Source organism: Podarcis liolepis, assembly GCF_965112155.1.
Source record: "Podarcis liolepis genome assembly, chromosome: 11".
Taxonomy (NCBI): domain Eukaryota; kingdom Metazoa; phylum Chordata; class Lepidosauria; order Squamata; family Lacertidae; genus Podarcis; species Podarcis liolepis.
The window spans coordinates 55,995,080-56,018,834 of record NC_139565.1 but is presented as its reverse complement, the minus strand read 5'-3'; the positions used below and the strand labels follow the sequence as shown (position 1 = coordinate 56,018,834).

General features: G+C 42.2%; 1 protein-coding gene across 5 annotated transcripts in view; it reads right to left on the bottom strand.

Moving 5' to 3' along the window:
* Positions 1-23,626, bottom strand: part of SMAD2 (SMAD family member 2) — a 39,970-nt gene extending 16,344 nt beyond the window's left edge. For 2 of the 5 annotated variants that reach the window (XM_083466123.1, XM_083466127.1), the window contains exons 1-2: positions 23,530-23,626; positions 10,292-10,576 (exon numbers count right to left, since the gene is read on the bottom strand). In XM_083466123.1, the coding sequence (XP_083322249.1) occupies positions 10,292-10,527 (236 nt within the window). In that variant the 5' untranslated portion in view covers positions 10,528-10,576; positions 23,530-23,626. Of the gene's footprint in view, positions 1-10,291; positions 10,577-15,384; positions 15,585-22,544; positions 22,614-22,792; positions 23,317-23,529 lie in introns of those variants that run through there. The other 3 variants (XM_083466125.1, XM_083466124.1, XM_083466126.1) reach the window with 3 other exon arrangements.
* Between the last annotated feature and the right edge of the window lie 129 nt (positions 23,627-23,755).

The window sequence follows — 23,755 nt, the reverse complement described above, 5'->3', positions numbered from 1 at the left end:
AAGCCTTCTCTGTAGCTTTCTACACTTCAGAATCAGGAAGAACTTGGAGCAGTGCCTCTGTAGATGTTGGAGGTCAGGTAGAGATTTATGAAATAAGGTGGTCCTTTGGGTATTGAGGTTCTAAGCCCACATGTATGTGTGCTATATAACACTAGCCCGGTTTGCTAGTGTCAGTCTCCTGTAGCTGAAATGCAGAAGAATGAAAAACTTCCACAATTCTTTCCTAATTGGAATTCCTGGTGCGATTCTGACCAGTAAGTGGTTATTTGTAGTCTTCAAAATACACAACTTTCTTGAAAATATCAAGTCCATTTCTGGTCTTACTTCCCATCACACCCCAATGTCTTAGAGAGACTTCAATTAGGAAACAGAGCCAATTCCCATGCATGGTTTTTCTTCCAGCCACCACTGCATGTGAAAAAATAACTCAGTACTCAACCCATGAAGGTTTTGCAGCAACGATCTATCAACTGGAAACTGCTCCTGCTCATAAATTGTAATCGCACAAGTGTTATGGATGTTTCATCTGAGGTTTTCCGCATGTGTGCAACAGATATAAATAACCCTCATCAACACTCGTTTATTGCAAATTAAAGATATCCCAAGTGGTTCAGAACAATTAACCATAGTTGAGGAACCAGGACTTGGCCACAGATGATTGCATATTCCCCCATGGAAGTTCCCACCAAGTGCTTCTTGGTGCTGTGCATATACCATTCACAAACTGAATAAAAAGAAGTGTTAAAACTCCAATGAAGAACCTGTTAAAGGAGGGAAGGGAAAATTCATACAGCCAAGTAAACCAAGCAGCAGCTGCCGCCCCTCAATTCCTAAATTATGGTTGAATTCTAGATGGCATTGGCTCACCCTAGTATTGACAGCAGCCACAAATGACCTTTTAAAATATAGAAAATATTTTAGCTGCTATCACTAGGACCTATAGATGTTCAATTCGCCAGATTCCAAGGAGGTCCCACAAAACAGTCCCGTGTGTGTGTGTGTGGTTTTGTCTGTTGCTCACATGCCAATCTACACCCTTGAAGTCCCAGGGTGTGGGCTGAAGGCACATGAAAAAAACAATTTGCTGAAGCTAAGCAATTCTGGATTTAGTTAGTGCCTGGATATGCACTGGTTCCGTGACAAAAGAAAGGAATAATATAGATGTAAGAAAATTAAATATTTAAGCATAGCGCTTGACTCCAACCTCACTGAAGCCCCCTGGAAATAAAATGAGGCTGTTGCGCTTTATTCCTGCATTTCATTCATTTTCTGTATTTCATTAAGTTAACTTTCTGGGAAAGTTTCGTACGCAGACCACAAGGACACTTCTGAAAAACAGTCTCTGAAGTGTCTCAAGCCCACAAGACCATTTTCTCCCTTTGGAAGAAGCTTCCAAAGCAGCTTTTCGTTTGGCACGCACAGTTTTAGAGGAATGGTTTTGGAAATTAGTACCTGCTAAGGTTGGCCAGAACTTCCTGTTGACTCGCTAAATTTTTAGAAAGCCCCTCACCCAGTTAAAAGAAAACTGAGCGAAAGTTCCGGATGCCAGAAATCACTATATGTTTTTGCTATTCTGACGCTACCTGGTTAACTGAAAATTTAAAGTTCAAGTAATACAAACTCATTGCCAAAACAACAACTTAGCCCAAACATTTGTGTTTTGTAAGTATTTACTAAAAGCTCTAATAAGGCTATTTATGCTGGTACCCTGAATCAGAAATACTATTTTAGAAAAGACAATACATATTCCCCAAGAGTGGGCTGATTTTGAAAAGCTTCTTTATACGTACATCCCTACTATGGCAGGTCCAAATATGTAATCTAATATGGGAGGGTCCTATATGTGCACTCTTTGTGAGTAAGGCTTTAATAGCCAGTTATCTCTGCTTCAAATGGTTTCCAGAATCTCCTGACTCCACTGCGTTGGGAGGAAGACGAAAGTTGAGCGGTCAAAGGCAGTGTTTCTTTCTACCATAAAACTTTGGGGGAAATGTCTCAGGAAACGAAACACAAATTCGGTTGCGATTCTATGCTTCAGATTCTAGTATGAGCACACAAAGGTCCTGATGATGGAGAATGACACATGTTTCAGTTCTACCCATAACGCTTGGAAAGCAAAGCTGGAAGGTCTATTACATATATATCTGGGGTCACTAGACAGAATGGGTTAACTCCCAGAGCAGTAACTGTGGGAAATGTTTAAGCATCGGAGGAAGAAGAGCAAAAATGAGGGCACTCCTTTAAACATCAAAGGACTATTACGACCTTCCACGCGTGTCATATGAATTTGAGAATGCTAATTATAAGGAGCTGTTTTCAAGAGCCTGCAGTAAATGGAAACTACTTTTAAAATCCACTGCTCTTGAAGCATTGACAGAGCTGCCACGAAGCAAATCCTTCAACAGTGGTTGCCTTAGCAAGTTTCTTGGGAGTGTACAGAGGTGATAATAAGGTGCACAACGGAAGATGTGCAGATGAAAGATGTTTTTAAGCAGAACTTGACAAGCTGCAATGATGAGCATCAGATTGTGCGCTACAGTTTTTCACATTTGCCTCCTTTCAGATATGCAACGCAACTCTCGGAAACCGCCAGATAAAGTTTGGGCAGCTGCTACTGCCTGGTTAGAACTAGCCTCCTTTCCTGCTGGTGAAGAACAGGAAGTAGTAAGCATTACTTTAGGTCCAACTAAGAATTCACTGTTCTAGGAGCCTCAGTCATCACTTCCCAGAAAACCAAGGGAGATTTGCATGGGGGAGAACAAGCAGGATGTGTGCTTAACCCTTCTCACACAATTTTTCTCCACTTGGTGTGGCAAATGTGAAGCAGCTGTGGGATTGCAGAGGCAAGCATCTTTTTTCCTTGCTGTACACTGAAGCAGCAATAACAGGCTTCCAGACCTGTGTTCCGCAGGAAACCGCAGACCTAAAACAAAAGATAGGAACAGAAGTGTATGCATCCCTCCCTATCTTAGCCCAAGCAGGTCCCGTGGTATTTCAAGACTAACATTTACTGTAGAATGAGCCACAACAACGAGAACGAGACTGGAAGTCTTGTGTGGTCTCCTTTATTAGAATTCTCATAGTCTACCAATGTGTTTTACATTTACAACCCTGAGCGTGCATACTCAGGATTTATTAATTAAGACATAACTCATCTATGTTAAGTGACCTTCAGTAAACGCTCTTGTTCAGCCATAATTACTTTTGCACGATCAGACCTAAGCCCACTTAGTCCAGCATTCATAGAATTGTAGAGTTGGAAGGGACCCTGAGGGTCATCTAGACCAATCCCCTGCAATGCAGGAATATCTAGTTGTCATATGGGGATTGAACCTGCAACCCTGGTTATCAGCACCACACTCTAACCAACTGAGCTATCCAGGCATTCTTTGTAAGGATGCCATCACTAAGCCAAAACTGGCCAGTAGTCCAAGATTAGGTTACAAGGCACCTTCTGTCCACCAATGGACAAAAGTCTACTTCATCATATGAACTTTCAGAATGTCGGCAAATACAGAAATGGTTCCAGATGAGCGAGGGGGATTACTGTATTTTTTGCTCTATAAGATGCACTTTTTCCCTCCTAAAAAGTAAGGGGAAATGTGTGTGCGTCTTATGGAGCGAGTGCAGGCTGCGCAGCTATCCCAGAAGCCACTCCCTCTCGCTGTTCTAGCTTCTGGCTTAGCCGCGCTCTGTCCCTTCCTCCACCTCCCAGAAAAGCCCCCAAGAGCCGCGCTCCCTTTAAAGAGCTGCGCAGAGCATGTGTGCGGCTCTTGGGGGCTTTTCCCCGAGGAGGGAGCAGGGCAACCTGTCAGTGATGCTCCACGCGGCTTGTGAAAGGGAGCGCTGAGCAGAGCCTGGGATGCACACAGGCTCTGCTCAGCGCTCCCTTTAAAGAGTATTTTTTTTCTTGCATTCCCCCTCTAAAAACTAGGTGCGTCTTATGGAGTGAAAAATACGATATTATTTATTGATTAAATTTGAATACTGCCCTTCATCCAAAGATCACAGGGCAGTTCCCAACATAAAAATAAAAAATGAGAATGCAAAATGCATAATAAAACAAAAACCAACCAATAACCCCCCCTCCCACAAACACATTTAAACGTTAATAGAACGTTAATCAGTCCCTAAAAGCAGATCCATTACCAAAGGGGCATTAAAGCCAACTGCATTTGTATCTCACCTTTCCTCCAAAGAGACTGAAGGAGCAAACTATGATTTTCTCCCTCCGTGTTATCATCGCAAGGACACTGTGAAGTTATGTCAAGAGATAAGGACTGGCCCAAGCTCACACAGTGAACTTCATGGTCAAGTGGCGGTTTGAGCCTGTGTCTCCCCAATCCTACTCCAACACTCTACCCACTACACCACACTGGTGCTCTCTAGTGGTTCAGCACACTAAACCATTACTGGTTGTTGCTCTGCTTAACGAACACCTACTTCAAATGGGGGTACTACAAACTTAGCCTACTTAGGGATAAGAATTGTCAAATCTCTACTCCAAATGTCTCTCATATAAAGCATCAAGGAGGAGTACAACAAATTATGCATAGAAGAACAATGAAGGGCAACAGAACACCACGAAGTAATTAGAGAGACCCACCTTTTGTGACTATCCAGAAACCATGCTGTAAATTACTAGCCGGATAAAGAGTCAAGAGTAGCTCTGCACTCAGCCTTCACTTTCATTCATTCATTCATTCATTCATTCAATTTGCATGCCTTACTGACCCAGTAATCCACTTCCTCATTTCTCAAACTAGTAGCCTGTGTGGTTACTAAAGGTGCTTTCCCTGGATAATGGTATTTCATAAAAAGACACAAGGTATTTTTATGTACCAACATAACAATATACACCTAAAGTGATAAAGTACCTAATATCACCTTACTAAATAAAGAGGATCGTGGCTATCAGGATTTAACACCATTTTAGTTGCTTTTAGGGCTGCAACATTGAATCCACTGGTTATGTTAACCCACTTCAGCACAAATGTAGAGGCTCCAAGTTGCTCTTCAGTGGTTCTTTTTGCCGCTGTGACATAGTTTGTCCCATAGTTTAAGGCTCATTATTTGTCCATGACAGCTAACCCTCGACCAAGTTCTGACAACGCACTAAGACAAACTATGTTCAGTGCAGTGCAAGCTCCTATCCAAAAGCCCACACATTTGGTTATGGTTTGGTTTAACATTGCAAGGCTTCATGTCCTTCCATGACTGTCAGTCTGCATGGGTGAGTCATGCCTGAGGCTCTCTGGAAAGCAGCCAGGACATCTTAGGATACCGTATTTTTCGTCCTATAAGGCGCACCGGCCCATAGGACGCACCTCATTTTTTGGGGGGGGGGAATGAATTTAAAAAAATTATTCCCCCCCCCAGCCCTGGCTGCCGCCCCAAGCCTTGCGCTCACCTGCCCGAAGCAGGGGAAGCCCTCCGGAGGGCTCCCCATGCTTCGGGGCGACAGGCTGCCGCCCCAAGCCTCGTGCACCCGGTGGGACCTCCTGCCGGGCGCGCGAGGCTTGCAGACACTCGACCGAAGCAGGGGGAGCCCTCCGGAGGGCTCCCCGTGCTTCGGGCGACATGCTGTCGCCCCAAGCCTCGCGCACCAGCGGGACCTCCTGCCGGGCGCGGGAGGCTTGCAGACACTCGCCCGAAGCAGGAGGAGCCCTCCGGAGGGCTCCCCGTGCTTCGGGCGACAGGCTGTCGCCCCAAGCCTCGCGCACCCGGTGGGACCTCCTGCCGGGCGCGGGAGGCTTGCAGACACTCGCAGGGGCTGCAGGCTGCTGCCCGCAAGCCTTGTGAGCCCATGGGTACTCTCACCGGGCTTGCAAGACTTGCGGATAGCTTCCTGAAGCCTGGAGAGTGAGAGGGGTCGGTGCGCACCAATTCCTCTCGCTCTCCAGGCTTCAGCGAAAGCCTGCATTCGCCCCATAGGACGCACCCAGATTTCCCCTTCATTTTTGGAGAGGAAAAAGTGCGTCCTATGGGGCGAAAAATACGGTACCTCTTTTCCTGGACAAGGTGTGCTTTCCGGCGATCTAAGGCAATTACTTACAAGAGAAAGCAGAGAGCATCCAGTTTACCAATCTGTCACTAGAGGCCGAGACAGCTTGCATTTCTTTGTGAAACCGCACTTATACCTACACACACAAACACACACAGCATGAATCAAGTTGATTCACAAATGAGAAGGTGAAATGTCCTTCAACTCTGGTGCAAATGCACCCAAGACCCCAACAGCTTTATGAAGTTTATTCAAAGTTTATTATTTGCAGTGTTCGAAACTCCCATTGTTCTAGGCACATTTTGCAACAGGGAATTTCATTAGCGCAAGCAGTTTCTGAGCTCTGCGTGCAGTACTGTGCCTAAGATTTCAGATTAAAGCTGCAGAGTAGAAGGAAAGAAGGACCTTTTTTCTGCCTCCCCACTCCCAGTTACTCTCTGAAGACTGGAGAACAGACCCTCTTAAGAATATTGGGGGGGGGGGGGCAGGGGAAGGACTGGATCATGTGAAAAATGAACAAAATATTTTAGCTGCAGTTCATTCATTTTCAGCTTTGTATTCTTCTTATTAAAAAGGCACACCTAGATGTTCCATTGTTGCACTCATCACCTAGGTTTAAGGTGCTATTTAGCTCATAGCTTTCATATCTCAGTTTCTTGCACTGATTATTTGGAGCGGTCAGTGGAAAATGCCAAAGCAAAACTGTTAAGAAATGGGGATGAGAGTTTGGAAATATTTAATGCATTTCTAAAAGCAAATTTAGACCAGACTGTAACAGAAAAAAACGTATCCAGACATAAATTAAAAGGAAATCAAATTAAATTAAAACAGGATTGCCAAATATACAGGAATTTCAGATGAACAATAAAATAATTTTTTTGCAGCAGGGTGTTAACGTAAAATAAAATTTCTACATGGTTTTGTACAGCTGACATTACTCCTCAAAAGAAGATAAACTGTGAAGTCAGTAGTACCTGTGGGAAATGTGGGAAACTTGCATCGCTTTTCCTTTTCCTTCACACATGGAGTTATACAAACACTATATCTGGAAGAAGTCTGTAGCTCAGACAAGATGATTTGATACTCTATACTACCAACCCTTTACATACTTTACTTGGGCATTTTAAAGGAGTTATAAGATGTGAACATCTGGAGTTAGTAAGAAACCTCCTAACAGCAACAAAGATAATTATACCTACTAAGTGGAGACCATATAGTGGCATATAGCCTCAGTGGTTAAATTAACAACTTTTGTTCATTTGAACAACTCTGGATATCAATTATTTATATTAAAATATAATGCTGATAACAAGTATCTGCCTTACTGATGTGAAATATTGTTAAGATCCAGATTAACAATCTCTCTCTCTATATATATATATAGTTACTATGTTTGACTGTTATATATTATAAATTTATTATTTTCTTGGTATAGTTTGTTTTGTATATCTATAATTCATTAAAAATCAAGATTAGCTGGCTCAATTATTGTTAAAGATGGTCAATTGTAATGAACTTATGTAGTAGTTATTGCAGGTTTTTTTGTTATTGTTGAACTCTAAATAATGTAGAGTTTTTAAAAAACAAGATTAGCTGGCTCAGCTATGAAGACAAGGTTATTTTAATTAAGCTCTATGATGGTCAGTTCAAGAAAATAGTTCAGAGTACAGTTTGGCAGAATCTCAGCTGTTGATGAAGCATCCTATATTAATAAATAATAATAATAATAATAATAATAATAATAATAATAATAATAATAATAATAATAATACATTTATTAATATCCCGCCCTCCCCAGCCAAAGCCGGGCTCAGGGCGGCTAACAACAATAAAACAGTACAGTATTATCTGATCTTTCCCCTTTAAATTAAAATGCAGTTATTTTAAAACCTTTTTTGTGTTCTTCAAAGGCTCTGGATAGGAGTTTCCATCTAAGTTGAAAGTGAACGGGGGGCGAGAATTTACAAGAACTCTGGAAACAGTTTTCCAATAAATAGCTTGAACCTTCAGGAGATAAATAAGCAACTTTGTGTTTTATCTTCACTGAGCAACAGCATATGACTTGTTTGTGACCACATTTGAAACCCTTGGTTTGTTTTCCATGTTAGACTGAAGTTCTGCAATTGGCTTGATGTGAACCATATGACTGATTGCTAATTATGCCCCATAAATCTGTCTTTTAAATTTAGAAATGGAAAACCAAGAGTAAGATTAATTAAATTTCCAACTGCAGCTACCAAATGATCCACTAGTGTCAACAGGAGGGCAAAACATGGAAGAAGGTGACACAGAGAAACTCTATAGAAGTAAGCAAATGAGCCAGCAGCTTTATTGACTTTGTGATGTTTGGGTTACTTGCTTGCAAAGGAATTAGACTGAGATCTCAAGCATAGAGCTGTCAAACATATGGTCCAAGGACTGAATCCATTTTTTTTCTACACCATGGACTTTGGAGACTTTGCCAACTCTAATTTTAAAAAAGCAAGATCACTCCCATATGTTAAATTGGGAGTCTTAAGACCACATAAAAATGAAAGCTCGAAGAACATGCCACCCTACAGGATTATATTAGTCTTTTGAAAACAGAATTGGTGGTTATTATTGTACTTGTCTACATTTAGAACAAAAGAACTGATTAGGGATAGTCATAGGTCTAGCCCAGGCATAGGCAACCTCGGCCCTCCAGGTGTTTTGGGACTACAATTCCCATCATCCCTGACCACTGGTCCTGTGAGCTAGGGATGGCGGGAGTTGTAGTCCCCACACATCTGGAGGGCTGAGTTTGTCTATGCCTGGGCTAGTGTCTCTTCAAGGAAGCCATGCTTCTGGCTTACCACCTGTAGTGGCTAACAAACCTGTGCCCAACATAAATAATTCCATGGCGTGTAATTCCATAAACTAGGATGTTTTAAAGTTAATTTCTATGTCACTCATCATGATTTTACCATACTCCAGTATCATCCACTCCACTTATTTATAAAATTTTGAAGGTTAAAATTATTATTTAAATAATTTGTCCAGTAAATAACAGTTGTAATAGATCACATCAAAATGCAAAATATTGTGCATCCAGATTTAACAGTCTTATGAGCATCTGGGCCTACTGAACCCCCCCCCCCAAGTGCTATTTAAATCCTGAGTGGGTCGCTGGAAGAGGAATGAATACACCTTCTGATAAACAGGCAATCCTCGTTTTGCGTGGGATATGTTCCAGACCCCCACGCGTGTTGGTAGGGCCCGAGTAAAGTGTTCCATTCTTTTAGTAACATTTTCAGGTTCAGTGCTGTGTGCACATGCGCAATCACACGTCAATTGGAAGTGCATAAATCAGTCATTGCCTGCACATTTACCCTTCAACCATGAAGAATACTTGCCACTTGTTTCTATATTTGTAACCTTTTAACAAAAAGGGCAACAATGTTTCCAAAGAGCTTTTTATCTATCCAATAACATTGTATCAATGAATTAATCTTGCCTACATTTTTTAACAGCCATAAATAATTTGTGATATAAAAGAGGAAACAATTCCTTTGCAGCAACAACGGTGCCTCTTCCTCAGTAATACCCGATAAATATATAGATGAACAATTGTCTAAACAAAATTGTATACCAATTTACTTAATCTGGGCTAACACAGTTCCTTCTCTTCTACTTTCTTAACTTCCTTTTATAATGGACTTTGCATTCTAACAATGCTAGCACCTTAGTTATACTTATGACCTTCAACTGCTGTGAGCGTAACTTTAAAATGTGTGAAGTCATGAAGGAATCCGATCCTGGTGGATACCTGTGCTGCAAAGAATACTTTCCACTTCACCATACATGAAGCTTTCCTTTCTTATGCTGAGAGCACCAGAAGGATGTTCCAGAAATCCAAACACAGGACAAGCAGACATTCTGGAACCGAAACAGACAAACTAAGACCCATTCATATCGTGAAAACGTTGTTTTATACCGCTGAAACAAGACCAGTGCATAAAACTTTAGGATGGCATTTACACATGGCTAGCGAACTGAAGTGTTGACCAAGGAAAGAGTCAGTTAATGTGTCTTTCTAGGAATACACATGTCGGTAGAGCAAGAAATCTAGGTAATACAATTTAACTATTCTAGCTACTTCTTAGAAAGAAAATGTAGTTAGCTTAAAATACAGGCAAAATAAGGAAAGTAAACCCATGTAAAAAGGTATTTGTACCATTAAATACCTTGCTGAAGGACTTTTTATTTAAAGACTTAAATTGCTGTTTGCTTTGGCACTGATTTGTTTCCGATCTATAGAGTTCTTACCTTGGTATTGTAACACATTTTGTATTGCAATTTTGAGTGGTGATTGCTTTTTCAAGCTCATCCAGTTGTCCTGTCTTCTTGAGCTTCTTCACCAAACTTTTCACTGCTTTCTCACACCATTTTTCTTCCTGACCATTCTGCTCACCCCCACCAGCACCTCCTGAACCAGTGGCAGACTTCTTCCATCCCAACAGTCTCTTCACAACAGGTGGAGTAAACGGTAATATAGACGACATGGCCCAGATGTGGCTCAACTTATGCAATGGTTTAGCTGCCCTTTAGAACCTACGGAAAGAAGAAATCTATTAGAAGATTTAAGGAAGAACACTGCCTGATCTTTCATCTAATCTAAACAGTTCTGACCACAGTACTTCTTTTAAGAATGAGCACCCACATTCCCATTTGCACCTACTTGCTGAGGCTTAACTTCAACTGAAACCAGGAGGATATGCAAGAGCCCTATGCATGCTTTAGTCTACGCAATTCTGAGGGGTCTTACTCCACAGTAAATGGGCATAGAACTGTAGCATTAATTAGGCATAACTCATCATTCAGTTGTGCCTAGAAAATGTATGCATGATTTGCTACAATTCACCAATCCTTGTGAACAAGTTCCCAAGCAACATCCTATGCATCACTGCAAGCAGCAGATTTAAGCAGAAATTTTAAAAAAATTACTTTTCCTGAATTTCAGCTTATCACGTCTATTTTGCAACTAGGGGAGACAGATTTTTCCTTTGAATTGGTGTTAAAAATACTAGAATGGTATGGCAAGGGTGTCTTCTGGTCATTCCAATACATGTTGGGAAGTTCTTTTTATACATTTTAAATAAATTCTAAAACTCAAGAGTAACAGGGGGGAAAGGTTGCCCATTTCTGTGTCAAGGCCAGCTACAAGAGTGCTGAATGTGTGCATAATGCTTTGTCACAGCGCAATGTACTAGCCACTCTCAGCAAAGTCCATTATCAGAGTCTCTGTATTCATTTTACTGATTACAAAGCTCAATCAATGAGGATAAGTCTGAAAACAAGTTTCTGGTTTTCATGACTGCAGTTACATTTGATTATGTGCAATCTTTGCAAACGGTTGCAGTGTCAAGACACCACAAGCTTCTACACCTTCCTCACACATCTCTCCTGTTCAGAGTTTATTAGTTGTTTGCCAAAAAAATTCAGGAGAAACCTCAGCTATTGGGATTTAATTAGAGCATGGAGATCTGGTTTATTCACACAAAAATAGAATGCAGAATTCAGTCCCGAGGACTAAGGTTTAATTAACTGCAGAATATGAACTCTGCTGTATAGCACTGAGAATTATGCAATTGCTCATCCTTCTTCACCACTCCTTTGGCAAGCATGGCAATTCCCTGTTTTCCTCTTCCTCTTGAAATGGGGGGGGGGGGAGAGAGAGGATTGGCCCAGAGACCTTGCATCTATGTCTCCCAAGCTCAGTGTAAGGAGAGGTAAAAGATCCCACCTCTCCCACAATCAAGACCACACGTTTTTGTGAATGTTTGATTTTGTGAATGTCTGATCTGTGGCGACATCTCTTTTCTTCCTGCCATTGGGGTCCAGCACGTCCACTCTATTGGATTGCAGAAAACATTTGTATCATGAAACCTCCTGTCATCACCCAAAACTACACAGGGGTAGGTGCATTCAGAGTAAAAATGATGTTTACCCTTTAGTAAAAGAAAGCAATGTCTTTAAATAACAGATTTCTAATAAATTTTGTTTTATCTTTTAAAAAAAGAAGGGGTGGGTGGAAGGAAATCTGTTTTTCTAACGTTGAGGAAGAAATGGACTCTTTCTACTCGGCTGCTGCAGGCGACTCTAGAAAAGCTTGAACTTGGTATTAGACAAAACAGTGCCAAATCAAGCTTGTGCCCTATTTCTCCTGCAAGTGCTCCAGTAATAGGGCGAAAAAGACAGACAGAAACAGAAGGCCCCAGCTTGCACTCCTCTACACAAGCACGGTGAGGAAAAATGGAAGTTGGGTGAAACTAGAAGTATGCTGAACGGAAGGGACCCCTCTGTTCAGGAATCTCAGCTAAAGCCTCCACACCAGATGGCCTTCCAACCTCTACTTAAAATGCTCCAAAGGGAAGTCCACAACCTCCCAAGGAAATCCACTCCACTGTCGAACAGCTCTTACTGTCATAGTTCTTCCTGATGTTTAGTTGGAAACTCCATTCTTGTAACCAGTTCTTTTGCCAACTACATCCACTGTGCTAAGTTCTACCCAACTACTCAACTGGCGACAAATGGGGCAAAAAAGTCCAAGCAGCAAAACCAGCTCAGCTCTGACACTACTACTTAGCAAAATTAAAAGGGACAGCTTTCCTGTCTGAAGAAATGCTCTCATGCAAAGCATCTTGAACTGACTAAACACCCTGCAGTTAAAATTCCAACATAAAATCAAAATGTTTATAAAGGCCTTAACACAGCTATAATGAACACCATATACTAGATTTACAATGCATCTGAGAACATGCAAAACGGTCGAGGCTCACTTTAAAGTGAGATGCAACTTGCTAATGCTACAAAGCACCTCATTTCTTCAAGGGAACTGCACTTTGCATTCATTCTTTACCAAGATGAGGATCAAGTTTAACAGTACCATAACATTAGGAAATATATGGTTATCTTTCCAGTCAAGACTGGGTTCTGTTGGGGAATTAATTCTCAAAGAACCTATTTTCATTCATTCCTGTGCTGTGGAAGAACAGGTTCCATCTATAAGTTGGATATTAATAGGAACATACAGTCATACATCGGGTTGAATGTGCTTCAGGTTGAGTGCTTTCGGGATGTGCACCGCGGCAACCCGGAAGTAACGGAGCACGTTACTTCTGGGTTTTGCCGCTTGCGCATGCACAGAAGCTCAAAATGATGTCACACGCATGCGCGGAAGCGGCAAAACGCGAGCAGCGCACGCGCCCTCGTGTCTCACATTCTATTCAGGATGCGAACAGGGCTCTGGAACGGATCCTGTTCGCATCCTGAGGTACCGCTGTATATATAAAATGGGAAAGCATTTCAGACTCTCTATGGCTTGAACTGGGATTATGGAACCTTTGTCTTATTCAAAGACTAAATCGTTCCTCCGTCATCAGTTTGGTCACACACAGACTTCACATATGCTGTATGCTTCTCAATTATACAAAGGTAAGAGTCACATCCATTACTTCACCTACTTTTCGTTTCCAGAGCAGCTTGTCACTGGCATGTGGCCCCCAGAAGCTTCCTCATAAGAAACTGTGGCCCTCTGGCTAAAAAAAGGGTCCCTCCCTCCTCCCAGCCCGAGTTTAGAAAAAAATGGCAATTGGAGGGTGGACATCAGAGAGGTTTAATAAATTGTGCATGGTGTAGAGAAAGATACCTTTTTCACCTCTTATTAATACTTGAACACAGACTCATTCAATGAAACTGATGGGCAGAGATTCAGGACAAACAAAAGAAAACACTTCCTCACAAAGCACTCCCATTTATGAAATTTGCAGCCACATAATGTGCTGATTGCCACTTACTCAGATTACTTTTAAAAGGGGGTTAGATGAATTGGAGGATGTGCATCAATGGTTAAAGTCATGAGAATTATATGCGAATTCCAGGCCTTGGGTACTTCAGATCCTGTTTATAGACTTTTCACAAGAGTGAAACAGGATGTTGGCCAAGCTGGATTCAGCATGAGTCCTCATGTTCTGGACCAGTCTCCCCCAACTCAGTGCCTTCTAGTCATTTTTCACTACAAATCCCATCAACCCCAGCCACCGTGGTCACATAGCTGAAGGGCAACGTTGGGAAAAGACTGGTTTTTAAATTTATCCAACTACTCGGTCTGTTAAACATCTAATGATAACTGAAGGTTCCTGTCATGAATGAACGAAAAAAGGTACCACAGCAATTACTCATTTCTATTAAAAACACTCGAGGCGCTGATCAGTGTTACATATTCCAATTAACAGCCAGCAATGGAATACAAAGCAGAAATAGCAAGACCACAGATACTGCATATCCACCAATAACCCAAGAGTGCTAAAAGGTCTCTAATGCTGTCTCACATTTACAGCCATATTTTTTCATTATTTGAGCTAAGGGCACTGTGCATGGGGGTTACCCTATTTTTCTCTCTTATCTTTACACAACAACTGTCTGAGATACATTAGGCTGAGAGTGTGACCCAGTGTGTCGGAGTGTGAAGTCAGGTAACCCAGTGAGGTCCACGAACAAAGAGAACTGGAATTCATGTTCCCTAGCCCAACTCCAGCACCAAAAGTTAACCCATGAAGGTCCAATTAGAAAGTAAAATTTGGTATCTTGGGAAATAAGGGAAATACACAGAAAGGTTTGGAGAACATCTCAAATGGAACAAGGAACTTCATGCTGTAGGATGGATAACAAGAGATGAATAGAAGGAGCCCTTGACCACGGGCATTCTACCAGTGTAAGTCGCATTTCCTCCCTGCTGAATATAGTGCCGGCGCATTCTCTTTTAGCAGACTCAGCAGCTTAGAAATACCCTTCAGCTGCTAAGCAGAGACAAAATTATTTGATCATTCAAGCTGCCAGAACATGAGGGCTCCCAACTCTGAAGAGCAAATAGAACATTTCTTGGATTATTATAGACCAGTGTTTCCCAACCTTCTTCCTTGTGACTGAGGCCCCCTTTCGACCTTGTTTCCTTCCTGTGCCCCCCCCCCTGTCCTACTGGTAGAAAGGTAGCTATTTAAATGTTTTGTTTGTAAATAGAACACTTTTTATCTATAAGTTTTATAATTTATACAAAATACATTTACATAAAATGATAGGAATATAATGAAATATTGCTGAAGCAGGGGGGAAATAGAATCATAGAGCTGGAAGGGATCCAAAGGGTCATCTTTCTAGCGCAACGCCCTGAAACGTAGAAAACTCCGCTAAAGCATCCATGACAGATGGCCATCCAACCTCTGCTTAGAAACCTCCAAGGAAGGAGAGTTCAGAACCTCCCAATGGAGTTCTATGTTCTATGTATTACAAAAATTAAACACTTATTTGACCCCAGTTATTTGACACCTAATAAAATTGCCTCTCTCCACATAGGTACCAACCTGAAGGCAATCCAGAATTCACTGTGGAGGCCCTTTTGTTTGTACCACCACCAAATAAAGTCCAGGCTGCAAGACTCATAACAGGAATTCTCAGTGGTGGAACCCTGATTGTGGATTCCTCTCCTCTCACTCCTTCCCCAACCTGAGGAAGGCACTGACAGCAGTTAGTTTTTGGCACCAGGACTTTTGAACTTTGAATTCTGGAGAAGGACAGATGGAGGAATGTCAGATACAGAATTAAATTCTGAAGGTTAGCAGATAATTTTTTTCAATATACCATTTTATGTAGTTTTGTATGTTGAGACCTGACCAACAATGTAAATTTTACAAATAAATAAAATTAAAATTAACACCTGAAGGGTCACAGGTTAGCTACCTCTGGCTTATACAATAAAGCGAATATAATTTCTAATGTACTTCAAAGCTGGCCTTAAACTATCATGCAGATCTTCAGACCACAGCAAGGGGCCTGGCCACAAAATGTAGAAAGAGAAGGGTATAAATAGAAAGTAGCATGAAAAGGGAACTAGTTTCACTAGTGCTCTCAAAACGTTCAAACTGCCTTTGTTGTAGTAGTCACAATGTACGTCAAAAAGAGAAATCATTTGTTCACTTTTACTTCTTGGTCATTTATGGGGCAGAACGACATTCTTATCAAGTATCTATAAACCAGAACAAAACAACAACTGAAGTCAACAATTTGCCTCATCAATTCACAGACTTCAAAGATTATTATTTTAACTTTTAGGCACCTCTACTTCTTGTAGTCGACCAGAGATCACAAATACCACAACTACTTTCTACTTCATGGAACAACTAATCCTATCTCATGACTTGCAGCAATTCAGTTTAACAGGTCAACAATTACAAATATTCTAACAAAGTAAGCTTAGGTATTGTCTTGTGGATTTAGAATAGAAGTAATTAAATCCAATTTGGAAAGCAGAATTTACAGCTCACTTAGCAAGTCAAACCCCTAAAGGGATGCTTCCAATTACAGAATTTACATGCATGGTCCAATAAGGTAATACAATGTACATCTGAAAACCCTTAAATTGTTTAAACAATAGCCCAGTGCACAAAACCTGGTATAAACTTTTCTGCATTCATCTACAGCAGGCATAGGCAAACTCAGCCCTCTAGATGTTTTGGGACTACAACTCCCATCATCCCTAGGTAACAGGACCAGTGGTCAGCGATGATGGGAATTGTAGTCTCAAAACATCTGGAGGACCAAATTTACCTATGCGTGATTCACAGGCACTGTTCACATGATTAAAGGACAATACTTGATCCAGATGCCACTTTTCCAGAAGTAAGAGAGGGAACCTAGACATGGTTGTATATTCCGATACTGCCATTAAGTTTTTTTTAAATAATAATAGTAATAACAACAATAATTTTATTGTTTATACCTTACCCATCTGGCTGGTTTCCCTAGCCATCCTGGGCAGGTTACAGCACATATAAAAACATAGTAAAATTATATCATAATAATTATATCATTCACCAACAGTGTAACAGTAAAACTTATGCCTTTTCACATTTAGCCAACAGAATATCCACTTACACTACACTGTATTATCAATTTCAGAATACTATCACCACTTTGTGTCTATTTCCCATATTTCTCAGTACTTCTTATCAAAGCGAAGAATTCCAGGATGGCCATTAACCAGTTATCTCAGAAGTGGGGAAACAAAGTAAAGTAGGAGTGAAGTAGTGGGGAAAACAGAAGCAGATAAGTCGCAGCTGGTGTACTCAAGTCACTTCTCAGTGGTAATAAGAGAGGGGAAGGTTAGGGTGCATATTATAATTGGAATCTTGGCTCAGAATAATGAGCATCACTCTAAGGTGCAAGTGGTCAGCATTCTATAACTCCAGGCACTCACACTGTAAAGAAACTATATTTTTGGTATTGCAAGATCATTTGTATGCAAACCTCTTACAGTTTAAAAGACTTTTTTCCTCTGTGAACCAGAGTGCTATAATAAAGAATTTGTTAGTTTTTTAAAGAGCACTGACCATGCTATTCACAGGGCAATAGATGGCCCCACTGCCCATCCACATTTATTCCTCACTCTCCTCCCTTCAGCATGAATGACAATTCACAGGCCCTGCTGCATCCTATCCGCTTTCCACACTATTAACACATCCTGGCCTCTTGGTGTGACAATACACAAGAGGATGCCCCCCCATCATCACAAGGCTCAAATGTTCATTGCCATTTGCAAGAAGGGTGAGGGTTTTCACCCCTGAAATTCAGTATTCATCAACTGCTGCTAAGATGGCAGAGATAAATGCAGCCCAACACAGCCTCTATCTTCCTCCAAACCCCTCAAATAACTGGAATAGAGAGGCCTGCTAAATATACTTGTAGTCACAGGATAGGCTGGCAAAAGAGCCCTGGAACAACTCAGTAAAGCCCAGAGTCCATAACAGGGATAGCTAACTTGGTGTCCTGCAACTGCTGTTGGATTACCAACTCTCTTCGTAACTGCTTATTCCTCAGGCTGGGTGGGTGGATGAGAATTACCTCTGCAGGTCAACACACCAGCTAACCTCAACGCACAGCAAGTCTGACCTTTTGCACTGCATTTCTGTTGTCTACAGTGCCTACATTTAAGAATGCATGTAAAGAGAACACTCATAAGAGATATACAGTGCAGTCATACCTTGGATCTCAAACACCTTGCGAGTCGAACGTTTTGGCTCCCGAACACCGCAAACCCAGACGTGAGTGTTCCGGTTTGCGAACATTCTTTGGAACCCTAACGACCAGCGGGGCTTCTATTTAAGTACTGAGCTACTGAAAGACCGTAACTCTTAATCCTCGTAGAAGTCACGTGAATTAGGAGCCATCACTACATCCCGTGGTACGGAACTCAATAATTTAATAATGAACTGTGTGGAAAAGTGCTTCCTTTAGTTTGTCCTAAAACTAATTCAAATCAATCTCCTTGGTGATCTGAAGTTCTAGTATTATGTGAGGGGCGGCCTAAATGTGTGAACACTTAACACTGTGGGTAGTGAACACACCTTGCTGTCTGCTGCAGTTGTGAAACTACACTAAACACATGATTAAAGCAGTTATCAGGTGCTCAGGGATGTCATTACTCACAATGAAGCAAGGAAGCCTCATTTAACATGGCAAGGACAACCACCACCTCCTCTAGACTCTACACTGCACAGGTTGCACAGATGTTCTGTCCTTCCAAAAGAAAATGTGGCAAAAGCCCAACTCTACTCAGATGACAAGTTTGCTTAGTGAGATCCTGTACTGCTGCTTCCCTTCTTCCCAGAGTGATCTATCTAGTAGATCAGAACAGTCTCAACTTTTATACAGCCTCTTTGCAGCCAAGTGAATACTTACAGGAACATAAATTGCACCTTATGTGATGTAAGGAGCTTTCATCTCAAAAAAGTGCATCCATATGCATAAGCAGTTACTTGATATACTATAGATGCTATGGCCTGTCGGCTATGCAAATAAAGTCTATTGATTGATATACTATAGATAAGGGATAAGCAGGTGGCAACAGCTCAGATGGGGGAGATACTGTTTTTAGCCTTCTCCTTTTCTACCCCACTTGACAGCCACCCCTTCAGGCAGGAAATGAAAGGAGAGGTCTCATTTCCTGCTTCAAGTAGTGTCTACCAGGTGTGAAGCCACGCCTCTGCCGTAGCATTTGACAAGGTCCAACCACCATATTAACAAAATTTCGTTGAGGAAACAGCATAGGTTGAGCCAGGCAAAAATTAGTTCAAGCTAACTGTTCAATTCTTCCCTAGCTTTCTGCCAGTGGGAGATCCAGATTCTCTTCATCCGAAATCTGGGACTGGGTGTCAGTGATGGGCATCACAACAAAGTCTTGGATCACCAAAGAGCTTAACTGTGCAAAATCAGCTCTGCAAGTGAAGAACTTTGCCATTCTTGCCTTGGGCTGTGTTTCCAAACAAGAGATAGCCACAACAAATGCCCCCTTGTTACTGGTGATGCATCAATGACAATCAAATTGCTACTGTGCCAGGCCAACAGCCACTCCCTTGATTTATTTGTAACTGTACATAGTGCCAATTTTTTTTTGGGGGGGGGGGGCGATGTACCATCACCATTTGTCGTATAATACCTCTAGCGTTTGGCTACATAACTAAACTACCACTACATTTCCAAAGTCAGACATGCCAATATTCCTACCAAAAAACACTTTGATACTTGGCAATGTGAACTATGCTATTAAACGACTAGTGGCAAATATGCAACACAGTAACTACCAATACAGATTCTTCAGTATTGTGCCTAAACGCACCATAGATGCAGACAGTAATGTTCAATTACCTTTTTTTTGTCCTTGGAAATACAACATATTTAAAGGAATGTGGACAATCTCACTGTATCAGTAAGAACAAACTATTGTCTCTTAATGGTTCTCTCTCATTTAGAACCAAACAATCTCTTCTAACAGTACTGACTATATGGGTTTGTAATATCTTAAGAATTTCACATTGAACTTCACATTGAAGCAGCTCTCTGGCTAGACAACTGCCATCTGAGGAATTTAAGAGTACTGGTAAGATTGCAAATTTAGACTTCCCATCAAGTGCAGAGTAAGAAGTCTAGTCTAATAACCTCCTCTTTCCACAGCACTTTTTAAAATACACAGGTGTCAAATACTGAAGTGAGAGTCATTTTAGCTAAGCTCCTGCGAGTAACTGCTTGGAGGAGGTGCAAATTCACACATGCCCCCTTCTCTGACATTATACTGCTCAGCCAAATAGGCCTCTCACATGAGCATTTACTTGTGAGAGTGAGTCAGTGAAGATGAAACTTGCAAAATCTAGGTAGCTCAGTATTTCTCTTGAATCAAGAAATGCAGAAGATATCTCTGTAGTTAGAACAAAATTAAGAACAAGAATTGTTTTCCCCATATTATTTTACTAAATCCATTATTTGCTAATGAAGAGAACAGTAATCAGCTCCTTAGGTCGCAAGCTCTGACCCAATCCATTTGTAAAAGCATCAAATACGAACATGCAGTATAATCCTTTTGGCACTCATAAGGACATCCTGAAAAAAACATTTCCAACAATCCTGAATACATTTCAATCTAAACTAATAAGTGAACATAGGCATATAGATTGAAATTAGAATCTTACACATTTTGACAGCTAAGAGCACCCCAAAATTTAAACAGAACACCAGACTCCTGCAACTCAGGATTAGGTAGAGTGCTGACACCTGGTCTCAATTCCCAAATTAACAACAGATTAAAAACAGATTCTCCTCATGGCCTGGGGCAAGTCTACTAAGGCTTCAAGTATCAGCAATGCACCTTAACAGGGTTATTGCAAGGTCAAGCAAGCATTTGTCAAATACTTTTAATGTGTGAAATACTATTTTAAAAACATTCTCCTGCCCTTCAGATTGCACAAAGCCAATACTCTTGTGAGAACAGAAATTTCCAGAGGAAATTATGAAAATTTACAGACTGGGGGGAAAGCAGTTCACCTCATCTTCAGACAATGCTGTCTTGCAAACACACCTAGGAAAAATAAAAAATTCCTTCCAGTAGCACCTTAAAGACCAACTAAGTTAGTTCTTGGTATGAGCTTTCGTGTGCATGCACACTTCTTCAGATACCTAGGAAAGTTAGAGCTCAAAGAAAGATTTCCTAGCCCACATTGCCTAATAGGCCTAGGTAGTCCATCTCTATGCATGTTGGCTCAAAGTCGATCTCACCAAGTTCAGTACTTCCAACTTAACTAATGTAAAGCTTCACAGCTTAGTGAGTACTTGTAACAAGACAAATAGCAACTTACAAATAACATTAAGGCAACCTTGTAAACCACAATACATCACCTGCTTTTTGCTATTAGAACTCATTTTAAACAACAGAGGACTTTCAAAAGATTACTTCCACTCCACTGCAAGTCATTCAAGTTCTTCTGTACGTCCCTCACTCCTTTGCCCAGCATGCCTATTTAAATTAAATTCTTTCAAACAGATGTTTGCTGCTTGCCACATGAGTGCATAACATGTTCACAACCTTGATCACAGCAGGTGCTCATAAGTGTGTTTTTCTAATGCATGCACTTCTGTATTTTATTTACTGGATTTATTTATATCCTGCCCTTCACCACACAGCAATTCCAAGGCAGGTTACAGTAAAAGTAAAACCACAACAGCCGTTAAATAACAAAAATAAAAATTTAAAATTCACAGCACATAATACTCAAGCTGTTCCTGCAACAATACACGGCCGCAAACTCACCTCTAATCTCATACTTAGTATGATAATCAAGACTTTGTACTGCACAAGGCAGACAAATTACTCTGGAGCACAACTTAGCTCAACAGAAATGCACTTCAAGTACATTACCTTTTACAATCAGAATCAGCCTTTCCTGTATTACAAGAACAAATCTAACCCACTCAGCAGTAAGTTAGCCTGAAGAAACTCACTTGTGTATGACCCAGCAGCCCTGACAAGAATACCAACAATTCCCAGAAGCCTCCCATGTTGACTGTCATGGCATACACTGCTGCGCATCCCAGTCCCAATCTTTTACACATCAAATGATGTACACTGCCTTTTACAATATGGTGTGCCTGCAGATGTGACCAGCATCATATTGCTGGTTCTTTAACACACCTTGTTTCAGAAAGCCTCAGCTTTCAATTTCACAACTTGTGATTAGTGCAAATGGCAAAGTGCTCAACTTCTGTGTTTGCAGAATGTATAAACACTTGTCCTAATCTTGTTTTTAATGGAACCCTGGAGATAAAAGCCATAGAACTCATTTTCTCTATTTAGGAAGAGATGTTAGAAATACAGTTCTTAGTCTTACTGCTTGTTTGCTAGAATGGCGCAGGGAACAAAGAAACACCAACATTAAGAAAGGACTGTCCTAAAAATCTTATTTTGGACATTTCCTTCCTAATATTGCTGCTTTTTGTAGCACAAATTTGAAGTAAATACTTTATTCTAGTAAGAAGAATTGTGGGAGGGGGAATTTTACCCTTTTCACCCCCACGACTGCTAAAAAAATGTTGATGGGCTAACTCTTCCCTCCATCCCTCCACTCCAACAACAGAAAGTGTACACAGCAATCCTTGGCATACTGAGAAGTCAATCTGTGCAACCTTTTAAAATACGCACATGGTTGTAAGGAAACACAGAATTCTGCAGCCGCTTGAATTTGCTTGCCTCTTACCCAACTAACAGCATCTAAGGAAGAGAGATAAAGAATAAGTGGGTAATCCTAACCATGTTTACTCAGAGGTAAACCCCATCAACTTGCGGCGGAACCGACTCCTTAGTAACTGCGCCTAGGGCTGTAATCCTTTCATGCACACATTACTCAGGGGGTGGGGAGGGGAAAGCCTGAAGTCGCAACAGGGGCTTACTTCCGAGCAAACACGCCTTCCGAGGTCGGCGCTCGCACAAACTCCCCGCGTCCACCAACTCCCAGGCACGTCCGCTCAGCTGCTGCTGCTGCTTTGCTTTGTTTTCGAAGTGGTGGGGCTCGAGGACTTGTTAACCCCTCTCCTCCGGAAAGTTAAAAGCACACAAACACACACACACACCCCTCACTTGAACTGGGAGAGGACCCCCGGCGGGTGCTGGCTCCGAAGCGCACGCGCGCAACGGGGGAGGGAGCGGAGCAGAGAAGGGGCGGCGATCCCACGCGCGTTTCCCACCTTGGGAGTAATGAAAAAGAGTGGGGGGGGGAGCAAAGCTGATTGAATAGAAGGGGGTGCGTGTGGCCTGGCTGGCTTCCTTCCTACTAAGCTTGGTCAGAGGAGAGGGGGGGCGCAGAGTACCAGCAAACAATCCTCCTCCCTTCAAAAGCCCCCCCCGAAGGAAAGTGGGGTCTTTTGAGGGGCTGGGGGGCAACACCATCACCTTCCTCCTTCTCCCCTCCCCCACCCACCCGGAGGAGGCCTCCCCTCCCCCCGCCGCAGCACCGCCTACTCCCACCACAACAAAGCGAGGGAGCCACCCCCCTCGCGCAGCCCAGGCCGCGGGGCCTAGGCCGCTGGGCGCCCCCCGCCCGCCCTTCCGGGACCCCCGGCCTGGGCGCCCCCTCCCCTCCCGCCGCCCCTCGACCCGCCGCCGCCCCGCGTCCCCCTCAGAGACCAACCTCCTCGCCCCCCGAGCTGCGCCTCTGCCACCCTCGCTCCTTCTCTCGCTGGCAGGCCCCTCTCCCTCTTCTCACCCCCCCTCACCGCGAGCTCGCCTGCTATTGGCTATTGGGAAGAGGCCCCTCCCGCGGCGCACCTCATTGGCCGCCGCCGCCGCCCGTCCGGGGGAAGCCGCGGCGTCGAGTGGGTAAGGAGGGACGGGAGGGGAGGGGTTTCGAGCGGCCA